Here is a 27,067-nt window from a genome sequence, read left to right as displayed (position 1 = left end):
TCATATATGAAAAAAGTTTGAAAATAGGCCATTCATTGAAGGTGCGCCTAATAATGCGATGGGCCTTATAGTGCGGAAAATAAGGTTTTCGTGAAGATTCATTATATATTTGTAGCCAACTTACCGGTAGGGATTTTTGATTCATTCCTGGTAGCTACTTAACATACAGCATGCGTTGCCTTCATTATAAGGCTTTAATTTTTCGCGGCTCCAGACATATTTGTTTTTTTCCCCCAATATGGCTCTTCCAACATTTTGGGTTGCCGACCCCTGCTTTAGGCATTTCAACACTCCATTTATGGCGGCCTCCACTTGAGGGCGACATACACAAATCTCTTCTCGGATTAGTCAATAGGGTTTGTGTAAATTTGAGGGGAAAAAATGGACCTGCACATTCAGCAAGTAATCAGGTCTCAACATAATGAAAATAATTCACTTAAAAATGGCACTGGCACCTCTATCCTTACAACATATGGGGAGACAATCTAAGTGACCTAAATAACAACTTATAATGTAATATCATGGATAGTGTTGAGCTGAAGATCCTTTGGAACACTACACTATAATTAATGACAACCCAACCTGGATATAAGCTAATACAAATATTTACATTAGTCTCCTCTATAGTACTGTACATGCACATTCCTTTAGGGATTTTCAAAACATCTGTTGAACAATACTCTCTCTTAATTGTTATGTACTTCCTTAATCTAAGTACATGTAAGGCCGAGACTTGAGTGGAACAACACTACTTTATTCAGTGTGCGTTTCATCATATGTAGACACGATAGATCACATAAGGGTTCGTTATACTGTAATACGACACGCACAAGGACTGCACAGCTATGGCAACAGCAGTGCGACATAAATATGTTACATAAATGACCTACAAACTTCCTGTCTAGGAACATTTGACGTTTACACCGCACATCACATTTGAGACGCCTGGACAATATGTTTCTGTATATGATGTTTTAAAACAATATGCATGAAATTGACGCAGAATACAAATGAAAATATGGGTGTATCATGTATTACTTGCTTTAGTAAAAGTCATATTCCATCACATCACTCTTTAATCAACAATCGCAAAAAAAGTTAGCTTTTTACTGGACAAAAAGTTTTGCAGTTAACTTAATACTAGCACACACGTGGTAAATTACAACCAAATGTAATTTGACCAGCAAGGGTTGCGGTAACATCCCTGTCAACGCATTTACTCAAAACTAACGGGTTGCTCTTATTCTGTAGCGCAGTATTACATAAGTTACCACCCTGATGATCGTGAAGAAAACTCCTAAGATAATGAAATCCACATAGATAATGCCTTCTGGCACGTCCCACATTTGCAGGATATTTTGGGGTTCTTCAAAGTTGCACATCTGCTCCTTACATTCCAGATTTTTGCGATCCAACCCGTAGATGGAGTGGAGCACTCCCTCGAAGCCGTACCTAAATAGAATTTCTTCATTTGTGCACATGTAAAGCAGAAGAAAATATCCAATTAAACGTACCTGACAAAGCAAGTGTAAGAGATCCAGCGAAGATAATAAGGAATGTTTTTGAAAGTGACAAAAAATCCTGAGAACAAGACAATGGGAATGGCTGTGATCGGCCCGACAAAGGCGGCGACCTGCGAGGTGGTGTAAGGGGGATGAACCGCATTTGTCATCAACTCCTTCGAGAGTGAGGACAGGAAAGACAAAGATACGGGCCTTGCCTGAGTTGACGGTGATGCTGCCCCTACGAGCAGCCCCAGTGACTGAGCGACAAGCGCGACCGATGTAGAAAAGGAGACAAAAAGCAAGAAGCGAACGGCCTCTGAAGGCTGGCTCGTCATCCAGTATGTGATAGCGCAATACATGATTGGACAGATCATCTGGAAACGAGATTGGAAATGAGGATTGATTACCTCCATAAAAACTACTGTGAAAGCCACCTGTTACTACCTGTAACGGTATGTCCGCACATGTTTTCGCCAAGTAGTATGCATGGAGGCTGTACCAGGAATTTAAGTGTTCCCTGACCAACACGGACATTTCCAGAGGAACTGTGGAAGCAAAGCGGAACGATGGCAGTCGATCATTTCAAATTTAAGCTGAATAGTCCAAATTTCTCTTACAGGTGAGAACGGTGGGCATCAGGGCGGCAAACATAAGGAACAACATGGAGAAGAAAAGGTAGGCGGTGTTGTTCCAGGCAAACTTGGCGTCATTTCCGATGTCAAGGTAAAGCAGGCCGATCAGGAGTCCCATCACGATGTGGGAGGTCAACCTCAGGTGGGTCAGCATCTTCACAACACACATGGAAGAAAAGCTCAATTCCCAAATTCCAGTTGGAATATTTTCTTTCCAGCATTTGTCTTTTTATTTACCGCATCTCTACATATCGCTGTCAGGTTCCTTTTAAAGAGGATGTAGAATTGTTTGAACATACTTGTGGCAAAGTACGACAATTCAAGGGGCATTAGCTCCTGTAGCAACATAAGTAAGCAAATTGTTCTAGAGCAACATTTATTCGATGCAAGGCACATGGTAAAGAATACCGTACAGATTCCAAATTTTTGGAGGAACCCTGGTTGTCCTCTACGCTCTCCTCACAGCACGGGCTGCTTCGAGCGGCCTGAAACAACACGGCCTGCATGTCCCCGTGCGTTCCCGTCGCCACCTCTATGACTGGAGGTGTAAATCGGGTCAGTAACAACAAGCAATAAAGTAATTCACATTCCTTACGTAAGATTGAAACGGAAACTTCAAGCACTCACTGAAATCCGCTGGATTGTGATATATTGGGCAATGAAGGTTGAGGTTGGTCAGGTGAGGGATGAGGTGAGAGACTGTGCCTTTGTATATACATTGGCCTTGGCTGAGAATGAACAGCTAGATGGGAGAGAACGCTGTTTAATCTAGGCTGATCTCACTGGCGAGGATATTGACGTTTACCTTATCAAACATCTGAAAGAGGTTGCCGCTGGGCTGATGAATAGTGCAGATGATTGTCCGGCCTCCATTAGCCAGACACTTTAGGAGAGAAATGACTTGGATGGCTGTTGCACTGTCCAAACCACTGAGAACACATATAAAAAATCCTCAAGCTTGCTAAGCCACAGAATCATCACCACGTTATCACATTTCATAGTCACAGATTGAGATCTCTGTTGTGATGAGTTTGTATCATGTTGCAACTATTGTTAAAACTAAAAGTTCTTGGTCGACTGCTTTCTTACCTTTTGAACTTCATTAGTTAGAAGGTATGATCATTATGCTATATTATAGTAAGTCTCAAGGCTGACAATCAGATGCAAAAAAAAAAAAAGACTGTTAAAAAAGCATTTTGACCAGGCATCTGTGCCGGCAACTGCAGCAATGCTTGACTGGCAGTAGGACCCCGGAAAGGACCCGCAATGCCTGTCGCCGTATGGAGACACTGGCTTTGAAACATGGTAAGAGTTTGTGTTATTATTTTGGCAAGAGCAAATATGCCATGTTGAAATAACCCTTATTATCCCTAGGCGGCAATGAGAGAGAGTGCAAGAACGCAGAGAGTGAGGCAAGGAGAAGTACAGTGATCCCTCATTTTTCCAGGTTAATGGAGACCAGAACCCGCCGCGATAAGTGAAGTAGCGCCCCACCAATAAATTTTTTTTTTTGTATTTTTGTTTTTTAGTGTCTTCAATTTATTTATTCAGATTGATCAAAAATAATATAAGACATGTTTTTTCACTTTTTTCCCCAAAGTATATAAATCTCTTTTAAGTACTTAAAATGTAAAAATTATGAGAAGTTTTAAACATGCAACTGTTCCTACGAATTATTTCCAAACAAGGAAAAAAGTAAATGCCCAATCCATTAAAAAAAAAAAAGTAGAAAAATGCTTGTCTTTATTAAATGTTTCATTGAATGAGGCCACTCAAGTCCGCTCAAGCTGCTCACTTACACACAATGAGTTGCCATGTTTAACAAGTTAAACGATATTGACGCATGCGGCGCTTTGAAGTCGCGGTTTACGGGTGTCTCTTGCAAGATCAAACCTTAACTGTCTGTCAATCATTGTTAACTTTAATAAGCAACTCCAGTGCACTGCCTGACCAACAAAAGCGTCAGGAGCGAGAGTGAGAGACTACGTGATAGGATCGGGACAGCTGTATAAAATACTGCATTTGTTTATTTTCTAATTGGAAAAAAAAAAAATCCGCGCTTGAGTGAGGGCGCGAAGTTTGAAGCACGAAGTAGCGAAGGATAACTGTAGTCAGTGAAAGGACCGAAATTTAAATTCTTCGAAAAAGTCGCGCTGAGTGGCCGGTGGGTTCCCTGAAATACATAAAATAAGGCGTTTTTCTTTTCCACAGTCCAGTCGCTTTGTTAAGCGTGACTGACACAACGGTTGAAGCTCCACATTAGTATGCAAGAAGGTAGGACCATAAACATTCCCCAAAGCCAAAAGTGTCTGCTGTCATGTGCTGAAGTTATGTGCCTGTGGATTTCCTACACAACTGCCTAATCACGCTGGCATAGTAAACACTATTCTCAGCAGCACAGTCAATCAGTAAATTTAAATTCAGTGCCAGTGGTGTAAACAAAGCTTTTATTTAATGCTGAAGTGATTCTACGACAGAGCATTATTTGTAAAATCGATTCTAAAACACAAGATGCATTCAATATTGGCTATTTAAAGGGGGCGGCAACACGCTACGTAAAGTATGTAGCTGCTTATTCAGCTACATTAGCCCTACGTAATAATCCAACTTTCATTCTCGTCGGGATAGTACGAGAAAAAAAGTCAAACTATTGCTAGAATAACTATTGAATTAATAGGACGAGAATAAGTCTTATTATTACATGGGGTTAATGTAGCTGAATAATCAGCTACGTACTTTACGTAGCGCGTTGCTGCCCACTTTTAAATAAACAGTATTTTTTTTTTTTTTTAAGAATGTTTTAAAAATAAGGAAATCCTTAATATTTGGCCTCATTTACATCAAATTATGATTATGAGGAGGATTTGTACTAATGCTTTGTCGTAGCCACCAGCTAAGGTACATGTACGTAAAGTGCATAGTGGCTTATTACAGCTACATTACCCCTACGACTTTTTTTTTCTCATAGCAATAGAAGGACTGTAATCTTGTAGTTTTTTTTTTTTTTTACTCTTTATTTGGCCCTAATACCCCGTCGTATGATTCAAAGTACACAAAATGTGTAGAACCCATCGTTTGCTTCATTTGGAGTAGGGGAAAATGCATATTCAACTCACCAGTGGGCATGAACTACCACATATGTTCTTTCAGGATATTATGCTATGTAAGATTATTCATATTACATATAATGTGGGGGGTGTATCGACTGTATAATTTGTATTTATATTTTATTAACATTTAAATATCATCAATATTTCAAGACAAAGTTATTTATGGAGCAGTTCTTTTCTCACTATTCTTGCCGAATAACATGTTATGCAAGACTATATTTTATCTAATGGGCATAAAGAAAAGATATTGAGTATATAATATGTATTATCTATATACTAGTATATCTATAAGAGTAGTTCTTTTTTTCACTATTGTCCATAATAGCACCAACTGCTGTTGTTGTTGTTTTTTATTGACAATTTTATGTTCCTGTAAAACATAAAAGCAATCTAATCCAGTATGGGAGCAGATCACCCGGCCAATCCCATGCAGTGTTTGTGGCAAAACCGTATGCATGGGAGCATATCTGAAAAAAACACATGAATGAACACATCTAACCTCTGGAGCAGGGCCGGCCCAGGCCATTTGGGGGCCCTAAGCAAAATAATGCAAAGGGGCCCATATATTTGGCCCACCATTTCGTCACAGTGTACTGTGAAACCCATACATGCAATCCAACCCATACGTCTATATTTTGTATATTAATCAGATTTTGTTGCACTGCATACTTCAAACTTCTCACCCCAAATGATAGTCAGTACTTACAATAGATAGCGCCAAACCTTTTTCTAAAAGAGGAAAGAAGTTAAGGAAGAACTTTTATTTTTTAAAGCTTGTAATCAAGTATCAAAACTCACAAAAGTCAAATAAAGCAAACTGGAGTAAACAAAATAGAATATAAATTAAACAATTACCAGATTGGGGGCCCCCTAGTGGTTAGGGGCCCTAGGCCCTGCTCTGGAGTCGCATAAACAGTAATCATCTCCTTACATACAATGAGGCGATTAACCCCTTCAGACCAGTTTTTCTGCTGGGCAAAAAAAAAAAAAAGAAAATCTGTGCTGATTTTTACTCTACACAAATACCAGAACAAAGTGCAATTTTTCGGTCGCGGATATTTCATGCCTTTATTGGTTATTTCTAATGTTAATGTGTTTTTAAAGAGAAATGAGCACTTTTCGTTATCCTTTTTGAAGTTGCGTTTGGTCATCCATTTTCAAAGAGCCAACAATAGCAAAGAGGGCATGCCAAACTTCATGATTCGATTTCGATGGGTCAAGTTTCATCCGATCATCTCCCAGAAGTGGCAATAGCAACTAAATTCAGTGTATTTACTGGTTTAGAGACACAAACGCCTCATAACCTTCAGTAGCATGCTTAGGTCTGAAGGAGTTATGAAAAAAGAGGAAATAGCCAAATCAGTCTTGCAGCCAGACCACACTGGACTAAGTATTTGATGCCCATAGAACATGGGAGAACAATGATCCAAGGTCAAAAAAGAAAATGGAAAAATTGATCACAGAAATGACTGACACAGAAATTCAGCCTTTCACAATGGCAGGGTTATCCAACTCTGGTCCTCGAGAGCCCTTATCCTGCTTGTTTTCCATGTCTCCTTCCTCCAGGCTTCTGCAGAGCTTGCTGATGGACTGATCATTTGATTCAAGCGCGTTAAAGGAGGGAGACATGGAAAACCACCTGGATAGGAGCTCTCGAGAACCAGAGATACCCCTGCACCCTGGTGTGTGAGTCAGGATTTCAATGCCTTATGGCGCATGCCGTGTCAAGGTACAGCCTTAAAACAGAGAAATGCAATCGCACCGCTGTGTTTGAAGCCATTTATCAGAAAAGCACAACTTCGCATTCAAGAACTTGTTTCTTCCAAAGAGCAGGAGCCATTTTTGTCCTTTACAACCGACTGCTGGTCAGGGGACAAAGAATCATTGATGAGCCTGACATGCCACTTCATTGATGACGAGTGGAAAAGGAAGCAGGTGGTTCTTCATGTGAAAGCAATGTCTGGACCGCACACGGGTGAATACATCAGTGAGATGTTTTTAGGAATGCTTCAGCAATGGCACGTATAATCTGAAAGAGTATTTCTTGTTTTGACAGTGGCGCCAATATCATGAAAGGGCTCTAGCTTGGAGAGATTTCAGATCTGAGTTGCTCTGCGCACATGCTGCACACAGTTAAAATCAAAATAGTTATTTTAATATTTTGTTGTTGTCCACAAAGTGATTCACCCAATGTTTAAAATGTTTCATATTATTTCATTGTGTTTAGGAAAATATCACAGACGTTTCAGCCTGAAAAGAACTGTCGGTTTTTGAAGTAACAAGTGTCAGCTTTCGCTGCTTGGCGCGCATGGGCTCTGGGTGCATTTAGGAGGGAATAAGAGATTAGCTGTCTGTGCACTTGTGCAGCAATGCCAGACAGACGTTGTGTTAAAAAGTATTTTTTTTGTGTTACGGCAGTACAAGAAAAAGGGAAATAAATATGTAGCAACAGACCGAAGCATTTCGTCTCTGTCTGTACCACGCTGAACACACTGCAGCTTGTCATAAGGGAGTAGGTGAGCTATTGTGGACATAATTGCAAAGTTAAAGCATTGTGCCACACATTTCAACCACTCTATCTTGGATAAACACAGCACCTGAGAAAAAAAAAAATTCAAGCTGACCTGGGCCTACCATTCCACAGCCTTTTACAAGATGTTCCAACTTGTTGGAATTCAACACTACAGGTCCTTCTCAAAAAATTTCCATTTTGTGAAAAAGTTCTTTATTTTCTCTAATGTACTTTCAAATATTTTAGATTCATTACACACAACTGAAGTAGTTCAAGCCTTTTATTGTTTTAATATTGATTTAAAATTGATTGAAAATTTGCATATTTCATCCGACCAATTCAAAAAAGTGTTTAATACAAAAAAAGTCAACCTTCAAATAATTATACCAGCTATGCACTCAATACTTGGTCGGGAATCATTTTGCAGAAATGACTGCTTCAATGCGGCGTGGCATGGACGGAATCAGCCTGTGGCACTGTTGAGGTGTTATGGAGGCCCAGGATGCTTCGATAGCAGCCTGAAGCTCATCCAGAGTGTTGGTTCTGGTGTCTCTCAACTTCCTCTTCACAATATCCCACAGATTCTCTATGGGGTTCAGGTCAGGAGAGTTGGCAGGCCAATTGAGCACAGTAAGGCCATGTCAGTAAACCATTTACCAGTGGTTTTGGCTTTGTGAGCAGGTGCCAGGTCGTGCTGAAAAATGAAATCTTCATCTCCATAAAGCTTTTCAGCAGATGGAAGAATGAAGTGCTCCAAAATCTCCTGATAGCTCGCAGCATTGACCCTGCCCTTGATAAAACACAGTAGACCAGGGGTGTCCAAACTTTTTGCAAAGGGGGCCAGATTTGGTGTGGTAAAAATGTGGGGGGCCGACCTTGGCTAATGTCCTTTACACTACATTTAAAAACAATATATTTAAGCAAATTTTAGCAAGCCATTCAGTGTGTCACATTTGCTTTATTATTTTTTTAAATGAATAATTTCAACAATCTCGCAACTTGCCTTTGTGACGTTCTCTTTTGACTCTCGGGCTCTTACGAAATACTTCTGCTGTGAAATTAAACTAGCTTCAAGTTGCTTCAATTTCTTGCTGCGTATCTTCCCTCTGATCTTGTCGTACATGTCAGCGTGTCTTGTTTGGTAATATCGCCTCACATTGAAATCTTTAAAAACAGCGACTGTCTCTTTGCAAATGAAGACACAGTTGTTGCATATTTTAGAGAAGAAACAGTCCAATTTCCACCTATCCTTAAAGCGTCGGCCGTCACAGTCAACTTTCTTTTTTTTGTTGATTTTCGCCATTTTAGAAAATGGAATGGGTCACGCGGGGTAATGTTGCTTAGCCCTTAAATACCTGCAAACTGAAGCAATTATCAGAGAATCCCAAAATTTGAAAAATAAGGTCCTAATGCAACCTTTTTTTTCAAATTTGTAAAAAGAGTCAAAATGAATATGTGTAATAAGCGCTCTAATATCAATAACCCATGCTAAATCATGTTTTTTTTCTCATGGAACCTTCAGATGAATGTGTTGACTTGCATCTATCATTTTTTTTTTTTTTTCAAAATGTCAAAATTCTAAATTAGTCTGAAAATCATGAAATTTTAGGTTTTTAAAATGTGATACATTTGGCAATAAGTGCTGCTGCCGTTTAGTGGGTGAATGAGGAGCAGCATTTCATGTGTAAGCTACTTCATATGCTGGTTGCAGTACCGCTGACCAATTTATTAAGTCTGTGTGTGGGCCAGACGTTATTGATTTTATGACAGAGGCTGGGGGCCGGATGAAATTTGACCACGGGCCGCATTTGGCCCCCGGGCCGGACTTTGGACATGTCTGCAGTAGACCAACACCAGCAGCTGACATGGCACACCAGACCATCACTGACTGTGGGTACTTGACACTGGACTTCAGGCATTTTGGCATTTCCTTCTCCCCAGTCTTCCTCCAAACTCTGGCACCTTGATTTCCGAATGACATACAAAATTTGCTTTCATCTGAAAAAAGTACTTTGGACCATTGAGTAACAGTCCAGTGCTGCTTCTCTGCAGCCCAGGTCAGGCGCTTCTGGCGCTGTTTCAGGTTCAAAAGTGGCTTGACCTGGGGAATTCGGCACCTGTAGCCTATTTCCATTTTTCTGTATTTTCATGACTATTGACATTGTTAATTCTCACTGAAGGTAATAAAACTATGAATAAACGTGTGGCATTATGAACTTAGCAAAAAAAAAAAAAAAAAAAAAAAAAGGGTGAAATAACTAAAACCATAATCATATTCTAGTTTCTTCAAAGTAGCCCCTCTTTGCTTTGAGACTTTTTTGCACACTCTTGCCATTCTCTTAATGAGTTCCAAGAGGGATTCACCTAAAATGGTTTTTGACTTCACATGTATGGCTTTTCGGGGTTAATTTTGTGTTGCATTGAATGAGGGGTGTCCAAACATTTGACATGTACTGTATGTACGTTTATGTAAGTTTAATCTCCTTCATCCTGAAGAGTGAAAGTAGGTTGCCAGACTAATTGAAACACGTGAACCATTTGAAGAGGCGACGCTTTAGATGAGCTACTCCAATGCATCAATGTCATGCAGCATTGCTGTATTGAAAATGATTCAAGCTGAAGGGCCTTCCGCAAGAGCAATTAAAACACCAAGCTCCAAAGTCTGAAAAGAAGATTTGCGAAAATAGAGGAATCAAAGACATTGGTGCCCTCCAACGTATTGGATCCGCTGTAAAAAGCCAATTTTCTGTCAAGACTAACACAAGACACACGACAGAGGTGGGTAAAAGAGAAAGACTCGTCTTTCTGTCCTGTTCAACAGGCATCCACAGGCTCAGACAATCGGTAAGTACAAGGTCTCCAAAAATATACATCAATAAGCTAGAAATGTTGCGCTAACTATTACACATCTATATGTCCACAGAGGATGCAACAGAGTTGAAGCAAAGAAGAATGGCTGAGACGGAGTAGGATGATAAACCAAGGCCTGGAATAGTCGAACAGATGTTTGCTATTCTACAAGCAACATACCCTGTTAACCCAAGACCAAGACTCAGACATAGCATCCCAGCTAGATCAGTACCAGCACGAGCCATTGATAAATACAAACACCTGTAACCCGTTGGAATGGTGGCAACATAACACAACCCGATTTAATGTATGGCACCCAAGTATTTTTTCTCCACCACCTCTTACTGCACCCAGCGAGAGAGTTTTTAGTGAAGTGGAGCCAACAGGAGCAGTCTGACAGGAGAAAATGCTGAAAAACTGCATCACAACCTTCCTCTTCTACAATGGAAGTACAGATTTAAAGTTTGAGAGCAACAGTTTACTTGCACAGCTATTTTCAAATCTTGTTCATTTGTAGCACACTACAGTTCTAATAGTGTATTTTTACCAATGTTTGCAGTTTATAAATGTTTGCATATTTATATTTCTGAAGTATTTTTTGTTGTTGCATTCATAGAAAGAACAAGTTTTATTTATATTTCTAAAGCACTTTTTAACGTGGCATTTATAGAAACAAACATTTTATTTAAGCACTGAAGACACTTGCATTGAAAGATTGTAATCTTTAATGGTTTTTATTTTTGTTTTTAACATCTGACACCAGCATTAACATCTGGCACCATCAATTTGCACAAACCACTTTACAGTTTGAATCATTTACGAGTCGAGGTGTTTGGATTAAAAGAATTGCACCGAAACAATGTTTCAGATTACTGTTTGATTTGTGTATATCTTCTGGTGAATTATAGAAAGAACCTTGAAATAGTTCAAATGAGTGCTTTTCAAATAGTGTGTCATAAACACCTGGGAGGTCATGGGTGATCCTTGGGAACACGCTTGTTCATTTTGTTGGCCGTACTAGACTTAAAGTGTAACTGCACATGCACTACAATGAGTTGTACTGTCGTCGCTACGATGTTGGCCTATTTTACACCGATCAAATTTTTTTTTTTTTTTTACTGTAAAAAAGAAGTACAGTGGAACCTCTACATACGAAGTTAATTCGTTCCAGGACCTTGTTTGTAAGTCAAAATGGTCGTATGTCGAGCAGGATTTTCCCATAGGAATACATTATAATTTGATTAATTCGTTCTAAAACCCAAAAACTTCCACTAAATTCTTAATAAATACTGATGTTAATATTGCAAATATCAATTACAAAGAGGAAACAAACAAATAATGAATGCAAATTGGAATATAATAATAGTAATAATTATAAAAATAATACCTGTAATAATGTAACAAACAGGGTTCGAATGTGGCGAATATGTTTCCGTGGTAGCCTGGTACACCAGACTCTGTTCTAGCTATTGAGTCTGGCCACCATTCAGCTGATAAAATTTCCAGGGCGGCGCAAGCCACAGCAAACAGACAGCGGAGTGGACCAATCAGTGACGGGCGGACGTGACGTTAGTAAAGCGACGAGGGACTTGCGTGCGGAAGTAAACATACGAGGAGAGCGGAGTTTATTCAACATGGCTAGCGCGAGACAGACTGTTGTCAATGACTTGTGTCGATGTGTTTTTTTTTTTTTGGTAATTTAAAACTGATTTTACCGTGGATTGGAACATATTCTCAGCTCTCCTGTTCGCCATCTGTGTTGTTGTGGAGACGACTTCTGACGCGGAAGAGTGATGTTACTCGTTAAGAATACGTCACGCAAATAAACGAATCTGATTGGACGGTTGATTTTGTGCTTGCTCGAGAGGCCGTTAATGGGCTTGGTCCCAGACTATTCTCACAGTGTTTGAAAAATACAGGGAGAACAGTCTGGCAGTGCCAGGCAATTTTCGTGGTGTACCTGAACGCATCGCGTGGCTAACAGCGTGAGCCTCACTCTCACTTTGTTCACTTGCTGCGGGGGAGACTAGGCACAAGTTGATGGAATAAATGATTAGAAACCTGATGAAGCTGGTGATTTCTTTGGCGATGTTACCACAATAACAATTGCCACCTTAACTTATAAAGACTGGCGAATAGAGGAGGACCGCCGAGCGAGACAGTCTGTGGCTGTATTGTTGAGCCATATCACGGATATGCACCCAACGCTCATATTTTTCAATCATATCCATCTTCATGTAAATGGTAAGACTCACCCTTTTCCTTTTTTTCACCACCTGCACTAATATTGTTGGAACCAATGTTGATTTCTCTCGCAAGAAAATATGCCGTGCGTCCGTCTTACGGGAAAACAAAGAGACTGCGAGGCTGTCATAGATTGTCAAATTTAGAGCATGTCGTCGGATGTAGAAACAAATGGTGAATCAAATTATACTTCGGATGTCGAAAAGATTGTGTGTCGCAGCGATCGTATGTCGAGGTACCGCTGTATATCGGCTTACAAAATTGGCTTTGGTTTTTCGGCAATTGGCTGAAAAGATTATGGCATCGGCCTTTGAAAATCTCATATCGGTCAACCTCTAGCACTGAGAATTGAACTAAAGGTTTAGGTTTGCTGCTCTTGCTTTCATCTGCAATGATTTTCCATTTTGGGTCACTTAAGTTATAAATATCGGGTTTGAAAGCATCAAGTGGGTCAACGTTGACGCAAACGGTTAAGACAGGGGTCGGCAACCCAAAATGTTGAAAGAGCCATATTGGACCAAAAAAAAAACAAAAAACAAATACAGTGGGGCAAATAAGTATTTAGTCAACCACCAATTGTGCAAGTTCTCCTACTTGAAAAGATTAGAGAGGCCTGTAATTGTCAACATGGGTAAACCTCAACCATGAGAGACAGAATGTGGACCAAAAAACAGAAAATCACATTGTTTGATTTTTAAAGAATTTATTTCCAAACTGTTTTAAGTATTTGGTCACTTACAAACAAGCAAGATTTCTGGCTGTCAAAGAGGTGTAACTTCTTCTAACGAGGTCTAACGAGGTTTAACGAGGCTCCACTCATTACCTGTATTAATGGCACCTGTTTTAACCCATTATTGGTATAAAAGACACCCGTCCACAACCTCAATTAGTCACACTCCAAACTCATACTATGGCCAAGACCAAAGAGCTGTCGAAGGACACTACAGACAAAATTGTTGACCTGCACCAGGTTGGGCTGACTAAATCTGCAATAGGTAAATTGCTTGGTGTTTATAAGAAATCAACTGTGTGAGCAATTATTCGAAATTGGAAGACATACAAGACCACTGATAATCTCCCTCGAGCTGGGGCTCCATGCAAGATCTCACCCCGTGGTGTCAAAATGATAACAAGATTGGTGAGCAAAAATCCCAGAACCACACGGGGGAACCTAGTGAATGACCTACAGAGAGCTGGGACCACAGTAACAAAGGCTACTATCAGTAACACAATGCGCCGCCAGGGACTCAAATCCTGCACTGCCAGACGTGTCCCCCTGCTGAAGCCAGTACACGTTTGGGCCAGTCTGCAGTTCACTAGAGAACATTTGGATGATCCAGAAGAGGACTGGGAGAATGTGTTATGGTCGGATGAAACCAAAATAGAACTTTTTGGTAGAAACACAGGTTCTTGTGTTTCGAGGAGAAAGAATACTGAATTGCATCCGAAGAACAACATACCCACTGTGAAGCATGGGGGTGGAAACATCATGCTTTGGGGCTGTTTTTCTGCAAAGGGACCGTGTTGCCCAACGACAGCCCCAAAACATCACTGCTCTAGAGGAGATATGCATGAAGGAATGGGCCAAAATACCAGCAACAGTGTGTGAAAAGCTTGTGAAGAGTTACAGAAAACGTTTGGCCTCGGTTATTGCCAACAAAGGGTACATAACAAAGTACTGAGATGAGCTTTTGGTATTGACCAAATACTTATTTTCCACCATGATTTGCAAATAAATTCTTTAAAAATCAAACAATGTGATTTTTTGGGTTTTTCTTCCACATTCTGTCTCTCATGGTTGAGGTTTACCCATGTTGACAATTACAGGCCTCTCTAATATTTTCAAGTGGGAGAACTGGCACAATTAATGGTTGACTAAATACTTATTTGCCCCACTGTATGTCTGGAGCCGCAAAAAATCAAAAGCCTTAAATAGGCCTACACTGTAAAAACTGTGATCAGGGTTTGATAATATGTACGAAATAAATAAAAGTAGACTATACATAATAAAAATGACTGTGTGCAGTTTGCAATCAAAGTGAGCAGAATTTACCAATTTTTAATAATTTATTAATAGCATTTTAATTAGTATTTTTTAAATATAAAACCAACTTAAAATCAGTGAGTAGAATTTATTTATTTTTTATAAGGAAAGTCAAAACTGCAGAAAATTGATAAATTTTACTCATTGGAAGGTCTTATTTTCCCGCCCAAGGCATTTTTCTTCACACAACTGCAAGTCAGCCACCATTTCACAGACCGTTGGCTTAAAGGTAAGAGCTGTTTAATTTTTCTTAGGTAACGACCCCAGTGTCTGTATCAGTTAAACATTGCTTTGTGTTACTACAAATTGCTAAACGTGCCAACTTTACTGTACTTTCAGTCAAAATTAAGTTCTAGTGTTACTGACTGAAGTCAGTTTGTGTCGTCTTTGATTCAACTAAAGCATTGCAATGATTGAAAAAGTTTGATTCGACTAAAAGCATTGCAATGATTGAAAAAGTAGTGTTAATATCACAATTTAATGTGTTTTACCGAGTACAGCGTAATACTGTTATGTAATGGATGTAAAGTACAAACTATTCTTTTTTTAATTTAATTTAGCGTCCTGGCTCCTGGCCACAGTCAAGTTAACCTCCCCTCCCCCCACCTTAACAAGCCAGCACAACGACACGGAGGAGCACACTTGTGTCTCAGTGGTGAGTATAATCAATTTAGGACTTTTATCTGAAGTTACTGCATTTAGTTTTCACAATAGAATTGTATTCGTAACATTTTTACTCAAGTAGCGTGTTAAATGCAGAATTCTTGTCGCATTTTCACTGGTTCGTCTGTTAATGTGTTTTGAGCACAATGGCTGTTTTGCGAAATGCTATAGTTCTGGGGGGTATACTGTATCACAAAGCGAGATTAATGGGTTAGCGAGCTATATGTTGAGTCCAAAGCTAGGAAAACGCCACATGGAAAACGACCAGAATACGTTTTCTTGTATAACTAATATACCCTATAGACCCTACTCACGTGACGTCACAGCCACGCCCCCGCGCCATGATGTCCGCATACTTGTCATAGAAATGCATTAGCGCTTCGTAAATTCTTCCTATTATTGCACGTTTTACTGCTCGTCAACATTAATACTCAAAATGGTGAAGTCGTGTGTGGCGGTTGGTTGCAAAAACAGAGAAGATAGACGGAGAGACTTGAAGTTTTACCGTATTCCGAGAGACCCGGAGGGGAGAGCGAGATTGACTGCTGCAATTCGACGAGAAAACTGGGCTCCAAACGACTACCACAGATTATGTAGTAGTCATTTTATATCTGGTAAGATGCATTTAATATATATTTAGAGGGTTTTGGGCTGACAACCACAATTAAGATCATTGCTAGGCTAATCGCCGACAACATACACGTATGTATGTAGTTAGTGCTATCGCTAAACCATATAAACATTAAAAGCCCTAGCTCCATTGACAAATGACATGAAATACATTAGACTTGACAGTGGATGTTAGCAAGAACAAAAGATTTTGAATTGAAAATTTCGTAACTCACCTTCCGAGCACAAGATTCCTGCCGAATTTTCGTGTACGAGGACGTGTTTCACCCAACCAGCAACGTAGCATTTATAAGCCTCCAAGCTCTTAAAGTTTTTCAAACTTTCGTGAGAATAGGCTGATTTTGTGTGGGTATCAGATGTCAGGCGAAGCCAGCGGGTCGAAAAACATCGATTTAGGCATCAAATACGGATCTGGCGAATGGATAAATTGAAGCTTTTCCACGTAACGCCTTTTATGCAACGGATCCAATGAGTTTACAGCGTCAGATAACACCGGGGCTTCCATGAATTGCTCTATAACTTGCTCGACTAATTGAAAACAATGAGAATAGGTCTGAAAAAGAGGTACAGTATGGCGGCCGGAAACAGCGACACGCCCATTTTGTGACGTAGGTGAGTAGGGTCTATAATGTTGGGTTAGCTGATAGTCTTCCTCCGGTGAGGAAGATTTCTCAGACTAGCAGGTAAGTTAATGATTTGTAAATGCTTTTCCACTGCTGTGACATTAATGAATAATAATTATGTCCTGTAATAATGTGACAGCAAAAAAGTTTATTGTGGACATTCTTAAGGGATAATCCTTTTTTTTTTATTTTTATTTTTTTAATTTTTTTTTTAACATTGGTACGTGGCATAGCGTCTGTACCAGTATAAATGTCATTGGGAACACACTGGTGCAGGTAAGACACTAACTATGGATAAATACCTTATAAAATCCCACTTCAATAAAAGGAACCTTTAGGATGTCTGACAAAAATATAAAACCATTTCTAAGGTAATATGCATATCAACAAATGACAAATGATAAATATTAAAAGGCGCACAGTCTCTTACATATAATTGTATATTATAGGGCTGAACGATTTATAAAACAAATATCTAATTGTTATGTTTTCAATTAATTATATTTAATATAATTATATACATATTATATACATATAATATATATATATATAATTTTGCATAATTGTTCTCATTTTCTTTGAAAAACACGACCGTAATTTTCGGACTATAAGGCGCACCTGACTGTAAGCCGCAACCCACCAAATTTGACACGAAAATTGCATTTTTTAATTGATAAGCCGCACTGGACTATAAACTGCAGCGGTCCTCACTCTATTAAGGAATATTTACACCAAAAGATGTGAACCGGTAACACTTTATATGAGTATATGATATACTTGAGGATTTAAAACTGGTTTTATGATTTGTCTTTCAGATCCAGGATGAGTTTTATCAAATAACAATGGTTCATCTTGAATCAAAGTTCATGTCCAAGCTGGACGAATTTACGCCTCAACTATTAAAACTCTTCCATACCAAGGGCGGAAGCATGGGGCTGCAGTTGCAGGCTATCTTACTCAAGGTACCCTTCATTGAGCATTATGTTTGCTAATACAGTGTTCTAGGAATACCAACTTTAGAGGAGGTAATGTTATCCTGTGATGAAAATATTGCATGACAATTTGTTTCATTTGTGTTTCCTTATTCAGGTCCCAGAGACGGCATAGGAAGGATCCTTGATAGGGCCTTATTAACAGTAATATAAAAAACCTTGTGTTTATTTTTCCATTTCAGACTCCAAGCAACCCAAATATCCACATGAAGAGAGAGATCGTCATTAGATTTTTGATGAAGTTCCTCGGGGAATCGTCAGAGCAACTCTTAAGAGAGTACGATGTAAGTTGAATTACATGTTAAAATAAAAGAAGGTCATCAATCTCATCTCTTTGACTTACTATGTATTGGGGAAGTCAAATCACAAAATAGCTTTAACTGTATTTCTCCCAGTAGGTCTTGGCAAACTACATCATTGTCCTCTGTTAAGTGTTTAAAAGTGTTTATTTTCCATCATGGAACTTTTAAGTGTAAGTGCAGAAATAGGAGGTGTTATTTGATTGCACCAATTAGCAGAATTTAAAAGTTTTAAAGTCTTAATAATTGGTGCCCAAGAAGTAGCTAAGAAATGCTGGCCAAAGAGCTGTTTTGTGAATACAAATACATTTTTTACAGAGATTGAGGCAACTTAATAAGTAAATGAGAGCAAAGTTGAACCAATTGCTGTGGAAAATTTATAAATTTTATAGCATCAGGAATGAACTTAAAGTGCCACAAGTTTTGTTACCACTATCAGTATGGTATAATACGGATTAGTATGTTAATAGTTTGGATTGGATTCATCAATACAGTCCCAGGTAAAAAAGATGTAATGGATTGATTTCATTTACATATATTTACTACTGTAACTGCTAAAACCTTGATGGTGTGATTGAATTGTTTTGATTTGTGGTAAACTGATGAGATCATTTCAAATTTACATGGTGTGAAAAAATGATTTTATGCATATTTTTAAGTGTTAGGATCTAAGATTTGTTTAAAACACTGACATAAATGGAGTGCAATAGGAACAATAGCTATGACAAACTCCAGTTTTTCTTGTCCAAACAGTTGAAGCAATTTGGGAAATAGTGCCTCCTTTGGGTTTATTGTCTGATATGCGCAATGTTCTTGCTATTACAGGATGCTGATGAGGACCGAATACTGCAAGATCTTGCACATCAAACATTAAGATCTACATCAAACCGAACCCATCAGAGGCACCAGACATCCGTATTGTGGTGGAGGGCGTCAAAGTGCTGACTGGTCTGGAAAATCTTCCGAGGGCTTGCTCCCTTCTGGTTGGGATTGCTCATGTGTTGAATCTCGCATATCCAAAGGAACTCAAGAACACATTTGAAGTGTTTCAAAAACCTTTCCTTGGCCTTGATTATACAAAGCTCTCCCCAAAAATCAATAGCTTGAAGAACAGGCTACTGGCCTAACAGAAGAGACCTTTGTTGTGAAATTGTTAATAGTTTAACAACAAAGGAAAATTCAACAGATTAACATGTTAATCTGTTGAATTTTCCTTTGTTGTTAATTTACAATGTTGTTCAATTCTTTGCGTTGTTAAAATATGTTCATATGTTGAATTTTTTCTTGGTTGCTTCAATGTTTTCTTGTGAATTATTAAAAGTATGTTAATATGTTAAATTTTCTAGTTTTTCAAATAAATGTTTAATGCTGTTTAATGCATTGAAATCTGTTTATGTTTCTTGATGCCACAGTTTACTTAATTTTGGTCAGGATATTGGGTGAATTAGACCCATAAAAATTATGGCAACAAAGTGACACTCAATATTATTGAGTAGAATAAAATCCCGTCATACAAATTAAAATATAAAATTAAACAATTATTTTAGGTACAGAAAAATAAAAACAACAGTGTAAATGTGTTGAATTAAGCAACATTGTGCTAGAATATGAGTTGATATAACTTACTTTATTTACTTAATCCAAATAATTTTTATGCATATATTTAGCAAATGTGAATCAATTTCACCCATGTAATTAACAAAGACAACTCAATTTCAACTAGATTATCAATAAATATGAATCAGTTTCCTCCAGATATTCAGTGAATGTAAATTATTTTTGCCCGAGAGTCTTAACATAAATCAGCTTTCCTTGTGAAATTGAGTAAGATTTACTAAATATTTTTTGGTGATTTAACTCATCATGTGTTGTCTATTAGTACATCCAACACATTTCTGCTGTTGCTTTTATTAACATGTACTTAATTTTTTGGGTTTAAATTAAGTTAATGTATTCAATACTTTTTAATCAAAACTGTAGCGCTTTAAATCTATTCAATTATACTGAGTGTCACTTTGTTGCCACAATTTTTTTGAGTAACCATGGGTCAAATTTTTTAGAGTGTAATAATGAAGACAGCACATGCTGTATGTATCTGTATTAGCTACATTAGCCTACTATCAAAATGATTGAGTCGGCTAAAAATACATAATGAGCCTTCATAATTTAATGGGTTTTTAGGGTTTGGTTGCAATGCAACGCACCACGTGACTACTCTGTTGTATAATGCCACCTAAAGTTTAACTTCATTACAATATTAATGACTTGTTTCAGTGCGTTTATGAATTAATAAATGCAATAAAGAAATCTGATTTTGATATTATTTTGAGGTTTCGAAAAACAACAAAATGGAATGTGTATAACATGCTCCTTATCTGGGCACGTCTTGATTTTTTTTTGTTTTCTTTATTATCTCGCAGGTTTTTTGAAGTCTGCAAATAGGTGTTCTGATATGTTGATGAACGTCTCCTTAATGTCCTCACCATCTTTGAACGGTTATGCACACTTTATTATCTCCCAGTGTAGGTACACTAGCCACTTGCCCTCCCTATCACCTCGGGGGACCTGCGCTTGACAGTGACGTTTCTTTATTTTCACTATATGATTGGCGGAAGAGTCAAAATGCTCTCCAATAAAATGGAGAAATGAAAATGGTCCGGTTGTTCTTGTATGCGTTCACTTAAACGTGCCTATTTATATATATATAGCGATTGATGATATCACACACACAGAGTATTATTAAAAAATATCTAATTTATATAAAAGAGCCAACGTGTGCGCACGTTGGCTCTTTGTCCCAAGGGCCAAGAGATTCCTGATGCTGCATTCTCCTGTCTTCAAGTAGTGGAAAATTTCCTCATATAAATCGTCCATGGTTACAGAAAAAAAGAACCCAATAGTTTGTGCAAGCGTTTTTATGACCGACCTTTCATTTGTAAACATGCATTTTATGGGAGAGCATTTCGACTCTTCGGCCAATCGTATAGCGAGAATAACGGAACGTCACTTGCGTCACTGTCAAGCGCAGTCAAGCGTGAGTCGCAGCCTATGACTTCATTGACAGAAGTTGAAATTAAATATTTATTCTACACATTTTTAGAGCATTGGAAAACGTTGAGAATGTTTGTGTTATTTTTGTCCTCGTACATAAACCATATCAAAACAAAAAATATATTTTCCTCAACCATTTTTTTCCATTTTCAAACATTTTTGAAAATGCTCCAGGGAGCCACTGGGGCGGCTCTCAAAACATGGGTTGCCGAACCCCAGGTTAAGATGACGTCAAGTGTGATGTCGTACCTGATGGGCTCATCAAAGAACATGACCGGCGGATTGTTGACCAGCTCGAGACCAATGGCCAGTCTCTTCGACTGGCCACCTGACAGATTGTTGGTGCGTGTTTTAGCACAGCTCTTCAGGCCTAAAGCTGTCAGGACTTCGTTCACCTGTGAAACAGGAAGGATGTTATCGTCCCTCAGAAAGTAACATGAAATTTCAAAACTTGTTGGCAGAACTTACTATCTTCCTTTTGACCTGTAACGATTCATTTAGTTTCAAGTGGGCTGCCACCTAAAATAAGATTAAAAAAAACACACACACACACACACAAAAAATCAGCTTAGTTTGGAAATTATTAGATGTTGTTCTTAGTCATACCAAATGAGCTCACCATCATAGCCTCCTCTGTTGAGAGGTGAGGCATTAAGACATCCATTTGCATAATATAGCATGACATCTTCTGGAATTTCACCAAGTCCCTCGGGTGACCGTTTACCAGGATTTGGCCCGTCATGCCCTTTTCCCTGTAATGCAGATTATTATATTTGAACTGTTTTAACTACTGTGGGGCAAATAAGTACAGTGGGGAGAACAAGTATTTGATACACTGTCAATGGGAAAACCCATTGGCAGTGTATCAAATACTTGTTCTCCCCACTGTATTTAGTTAACCACTAATTGTGCAAGTTCTCCCACTTGAAAATATTAGAAAGGCCTGTAATTGTCAATATGGGTAAACCTCAACCATGAGAGACAGAATTTGAAAAAAAAAAAAAAAAAAGAAAAACAGAAAATCACATTGTTTGATTTTTAAAGAATTTATTTGCAAATCATGGTGGAAAGTAAGTATTTGGTCAACACCAAAAGTTCATCTCAATACTTTGTGATGTACCCTTTGTTGGCAATAACGGAGGCCAAACGTTTTCTGTAACTCTTCACAAGCTTTTCACACACTGTTGCTGGTATTTTGGCTCATTCGTCCATGCAGATCTCCTCTAGAGCAGTGATGTTTTGGGGCTACTCGTTGGGCAACACAGACTTTCAACTCCCTCCACAGATTTTCTATGGGGTTGAGATCTGGAGACTGGCTAGGCCACTCCAGGACCTTGAAATGCTTTTTACAAAGCCATTCCTTTGTCGCCCTGGCTGTATGTTTGGGATCATTGTCATACTGAAAGACCCAGCCACGTCTCATCTTCAATGCCCTTGCTGATGGAAGGAGATTTTCATTCAAAATCTCTCGATACATGGCCCCATTCATTCTTTCCTTTACACAGATCAGTTGTCCTGGTCCCTTTGCAGAAAAACAGCCCCAAAGCATGAAGTTTCCACCCCCATGCTTCACAGTGGGTATGGTGTTCTTTGGATGCAATTCAGTATTCTTTCTCCTTCAAACACGAGAACCTGTGTTTCTACCAGAAAGTTCTATTTTGGTTTCATTCTCCCATTCCTCTTCTGGATCATCCAAATGCTCTCTAGCGAACTGCAGACGGGCCCAAACGTGTACTTTCTTCAGCAGGGGGACACGTCTGGCAGTGCAGGATTTGAGTCCCTGGCGGCGCATTGTGTTACTGATAGTAGCCTTTGTTACTGTGGTCCCAGCTCTCTGTAGGTCATTCACTAGGTCCACCCGTGTGGTTCTGGGATTTTTGCTCACCGTTCTTCTTATCATTTTGATGCCACGGGGTGAGATCTTGTATGGAGCCCCAGATCGAGGGAGATTATCAGTGGTCTTGTATGTCTTCCATTTTCTAATAATTGCTCCCACAGTTGATTTCTTTACACCAAGCGTTTTACCTATTGCGAACGCCGCGCGAGTGACAGCCTGTTACAGCAGCTCCGGTTCACCGCTGAGCCTTTTAGTGTGGTTTTACCTTACTATTTATTTTCTTTTTTAAACTTACGCAGCAATGGACACCCGACTTGCTCTTATGGTATTCTTGCTGCTGCTGCTGGTTATTTTTTGCGCAATCGTGTCCGGAGACACAGCTCGGAGCCACGGCTACATTGTTTACAGCAGGGACCAACTGTTAGCAATAGGTAACGAGTGGAGCCTCGTTAGAAGTTAGAACTCTTTGACAGCCAGAAATCTTGTTTGTAGGTGACCAAATACTTATTATCCACTCTAATTTGGAAATCAACTCTTTGAAAATCAAACAATGTGATTTTCTGTTTTTTTTGCCACATTCTGTCTCTCATGGTTGAGGTTTACCCATGTTGACAATTACAGGCCTCTCCAATCTTTTCATGTCGGACAACTTGCACAATTGGTGGCTAAATACTTGATTAAATACTTATTTGCCCCACTGTATTTACGGCATTGTGCCCTATAGTGGATTTACCTATATCCCGCCAGGACATTCATCATTGTGGACTTGCCAGCTCCGGAAGGTCCCATGATAGCAGTGAGCTCTTTGCTGTTGAATTGTCCGGACAGATTGTCGAGGAGCGTTTTGAAACCTGATGAGGGGAAGAAATAAATAAAATAAAATAATAATAAACTTTTCTGGTTATGATCATCAGTTTTGGGGGGCACTCTTCTAAAAACTGAGCCCGCTGTACCTTTCTTCTTCAAACAGATTCCCTGCTGGATGGTGAAAGAGAGGTTGTTGAACTCCAGGTTGACAGCCTTCTGGCACGGGAGCTCGCTCAGCCGCTGGTTGTTGGTGTTGTCCACTTTTTTCAGCCTTGAGAACAACTTTGGGCCCACTTGTTTGGGTTCGCTTTTGCATACCTCCATTTGGATGCTGCATGCGATTTGATTTGGCACCCTCGGGAACATTCTAGAGGCAGCAGACAATCGTTATTCCCTTCACAGTGAGCAGTTTGATACGGTTAAACCTTAATGCACACTGATAGATCATACACCTTTTGTTGGTTATTTAGAAAAGACTCCATTTTCTCACCGTTTGGTGAATTGATTTGTAAATGCAGAAATAAACGAATCTGCTATTTAAACCCGAGGGCCCCTGACTGGAAGGTGGTCGTGCCAACCACTAGTCTACTGCTCAGCCTATTTACCAAGACACTCATGTTTCTTTCTTGCCCTGCCTGGTCTTGTGGCATTGTGATTCCACCACCATTTTTGGGGTTTTCCAGATTATTACCAGTGTTGTTAATCTTACTGTAAAAAAGTAATCAATTACAGTAACAAACAGGGCCGAAGTGGGACTAATTTTCAGCCCGGGAGTTGAAGTGGGACTAATTTTCAGCCCGGGAGTTTCATGCCACAGACCAGCCCACTTTGTATCATGACCTACCGTATTGAAATATTGTAATAATAATCGTGCCCGCCAAGCGATTCAGATTTTTCAATCGCAATTAATCGCACGATGCCAATAGCAAACGTGCAATTAGTGTCATTTTTTAAATGCATAAATTATATACTTTGATGTTTAAATACTGTACACCTATTAGCACAGAGGTTGATCACTGTGCTTACCTTAAATCAAATTTAAGCCTCATTAGAAACAAGAAAAGTGTTTTACTTTACACTTGTAAAGATGAGTTAAACATGAATTTCCCCCCGGATAACTTGTAAAAAGGGAAGCACGGACCAAGAGTGGTTAGCATGTCCGCTGACTGTTCTAAGATCAAGGGCTCAAGTAGGGGTTCTGTGTGGAGTTAATTTTATTTTTGGGGTAGTATCTTTAATTTGATCTTATATATTAGACAGACTTTTTAAAGGCTCAGGAACCTTTTGCAGGCTTTTTCAATGACACATGTGGCAAGTGTATACAAAACTGATGCTTTTAATCGTATTATTATTAATTTTTTTTTTTTTTTTTTTTTAAAGTTTATGGTTATAATATGCTGAAAAATCTTCAGCATCACAATAGTTACGCGGAACTGCTTGAGTCTCGAGCCTTGAGATGAACCATTACATGCAAATTGACATATTCAATTATGTTGGTTTACTCTTTTATGTTAAATTGCCAAAATAAAACAATATTCACTTGATATTCAACATTTTCGGGGAATACTGTATATACTGTACTTTAATGTAATATATAATTGGTTATCAGTGTTTTCAGATTATTATTAAAAAATTAAAATTAATTAGACAGCCTTTTATGTATTCTCAATATATTGATTCTCATTCATTACAGCTTTTGCTGATTGTTTGACGGCACCCTGGGACTCTCAGTTTTTGTGATTTAACTCTGGTTTTCCTCAGAAGCCTCCATAAGAGAAAACAAACTCGCGGGATTGTGGATTCAAAGTCAAGAGCCAACACCAACACAGGAGATAAATACATTCAATTTGACACGAATTCGGATTCTTTTTCATTCTTACTTGACATCAATTAAGTTGTCATGCATGCCTGCCACTCACCTAAATGCAGCACCTCAAAAACTTCACTCACTTTTTGGGTGTTTAAGTTGGTTTCGACCGATCCTCTCTTTGTGAACACCAACAATGTTGTGCGTCACATGCCATAAAAGCGCCTTTGATGATGTCAGGGAAATTCACTTGATGATCGTGTCTTTGTGCGTGTCAATGGGCGTCGCTGGATATATCTCACTGGGGCACGTGCCCCATTATTGATCTGCAGTGCCCCTGTTGTTTATTTGTTACCCTTTTACAATAAAATTGATCAGACCATACTAGTATACACACAAAACAAAGTATCAACATCAAATACAATATTACTTATTGAGCATACTACAGCAAACAATAGCAAAGACAACAACAACCACCAACACAAAAAAACAACAAACACATAGAAAAAGAAATTAAAAAAATCAACCAATTTTCTTTTGAGAGGACTTACTAAACCAACTTAAATTGTTTGAATAAAGAAAACAAATGAAGGGCCTTAGATAGAGAGATAATTTCTCCAGTAAGCCATGCATGGTTTGGTTTAAAAAAAAAAAAAAAACCCTAAAAAACCCTACACTTATGAATAAAAAAACTTCACCATAAGCAATATCAGATTCAAAACAAATTAAAAATTCTTATCCTTTTGATAAACACCAAACAAAATTGTTTCTTCTCTCAGGGGCATATCAATATTTTTAGATTTCAGCCAAGTCTGTAATTGATGCCAGAAGAAATTAACACCATTGCAGTGAGAAAATACGGTATATGACTTAAATTTTCTACATTTACATCACAAAAAGTACACTTATTTGCCAAATTTCAATCTTAAAATATTCCTTTGTTGGGTAAATTTCGTTAAAAATTTAGAATTGGACCTCTTTAGCTTTAGGACGCACCGGAAATGAAACGTAATTATTTCTTATCCTCTTAATCTTATCAATCTTAAATTGTTTCAAAATATTTATTCTCTCAAAAATCCTGCCCCCCAACGTATAAGTTCCTCAAATTTTGAGAGACTCGAGAGTTTTGAATGTCCTCCTGCACCATTGCTTTTAATGCCATTGGGATTGCTTTTGTTAACTTTGTAAATTCTTTTAGACGACAATGTATTTGGTATTTATGACAAAAATCATGATGGAGCAACCATTTCCCCTTTTCATCTAAATTGTAAACAAACAGCCCATACACCTTTTGAATGCTTTTCTGACTTAAAAACTGATTTCCTATTTAGTAATAAGCAGCTGTCATTCCATATCGGTGGATTATGTGGTGTAAAATTATGGCAGTACATTAGCGTCCAACAAAGAAGTGCTTGTTGATGAAAACCGGAAAGTCCAATCTGTAATGATTTACAATCGAAG

The 27,067-nt window shown here is 38.6% G+C and overlaps 1 protein-coding gene across 6 annotated transcripts; it reads right to left on the bottom strand.

Annotated features, from left to right (window-relative positions):
• Window positions 1–727: 727 nt before the first annotated feature.
• On the bottom strand, window positions 728–25,822 carry LOC130923258 (ATP-binding cassette sub-family G member 4-like). Of its 6 annotated transcripts, XM_057848816.1 has the most exons (15): window positions 25,719–25,810; window positions 23,946–24,166; window positions 23,726–23,843; window positions 21,775–21,907; window positions 21,624–21,674; window positions 21,405–21,550; window positions 2,943–3,066; window positions 2,765–2,879; window positions 2,551–2,675; window positions 2,375–2,473; window positions 2,123–2,291; window positions 1,950–2,050; window positions 1,721–1,879; window positions 1,515–1,633; window positions 728–1,452 (listed from the first exon to the last, which is right to left on the bottom strand). In XM_057848816.1, exons 2-15 carry the CDS (start codon window positions 24,163–24,165, stop codon window positions 1,227–1,229), a joined length of 1,905 nt encoding a protein of 634 aa, XP_057704799.1. In that variant the 5' UTR covers window position 24,166; window positions 25,719–25,810; the 3' UTR covers window positions 728–1,226. The 6 variants fall into 6 exon arrangements, with proteins under 6 accessions (XP_057704799.1, XP_057704798.1, XP_057704796.1 ...); XM_057848815.1 differs by having other exon boundaries at window positions 1,515–1,879; XM_057848813.1 differs by having other exon boundaries at window positions 728–1,633; window positions 1,721–2,050.
• Window positions 25,823–27,067: the final 1,245 nt, after the last annotated feature.

The sequence above is a fragment of the Corythoichthys intestinalis genome, chromosome 10 (assembly GCF_030265065.1).
Source record: "Corythoichthys intestinalis isolate RoL2023-P3 chromosome 10, ASM3026506v1, whole genome shotgun sequence".
NCBI lineage: Eukaryota > Metazoa > Chordata > Actinopteri > Syngnathiformes > Syngnathidae > Corythoichthys > Corythoichthys intestinalis.
This window is presented reverse-complemented; position numbering and strand designations above follow the sequence as displayed.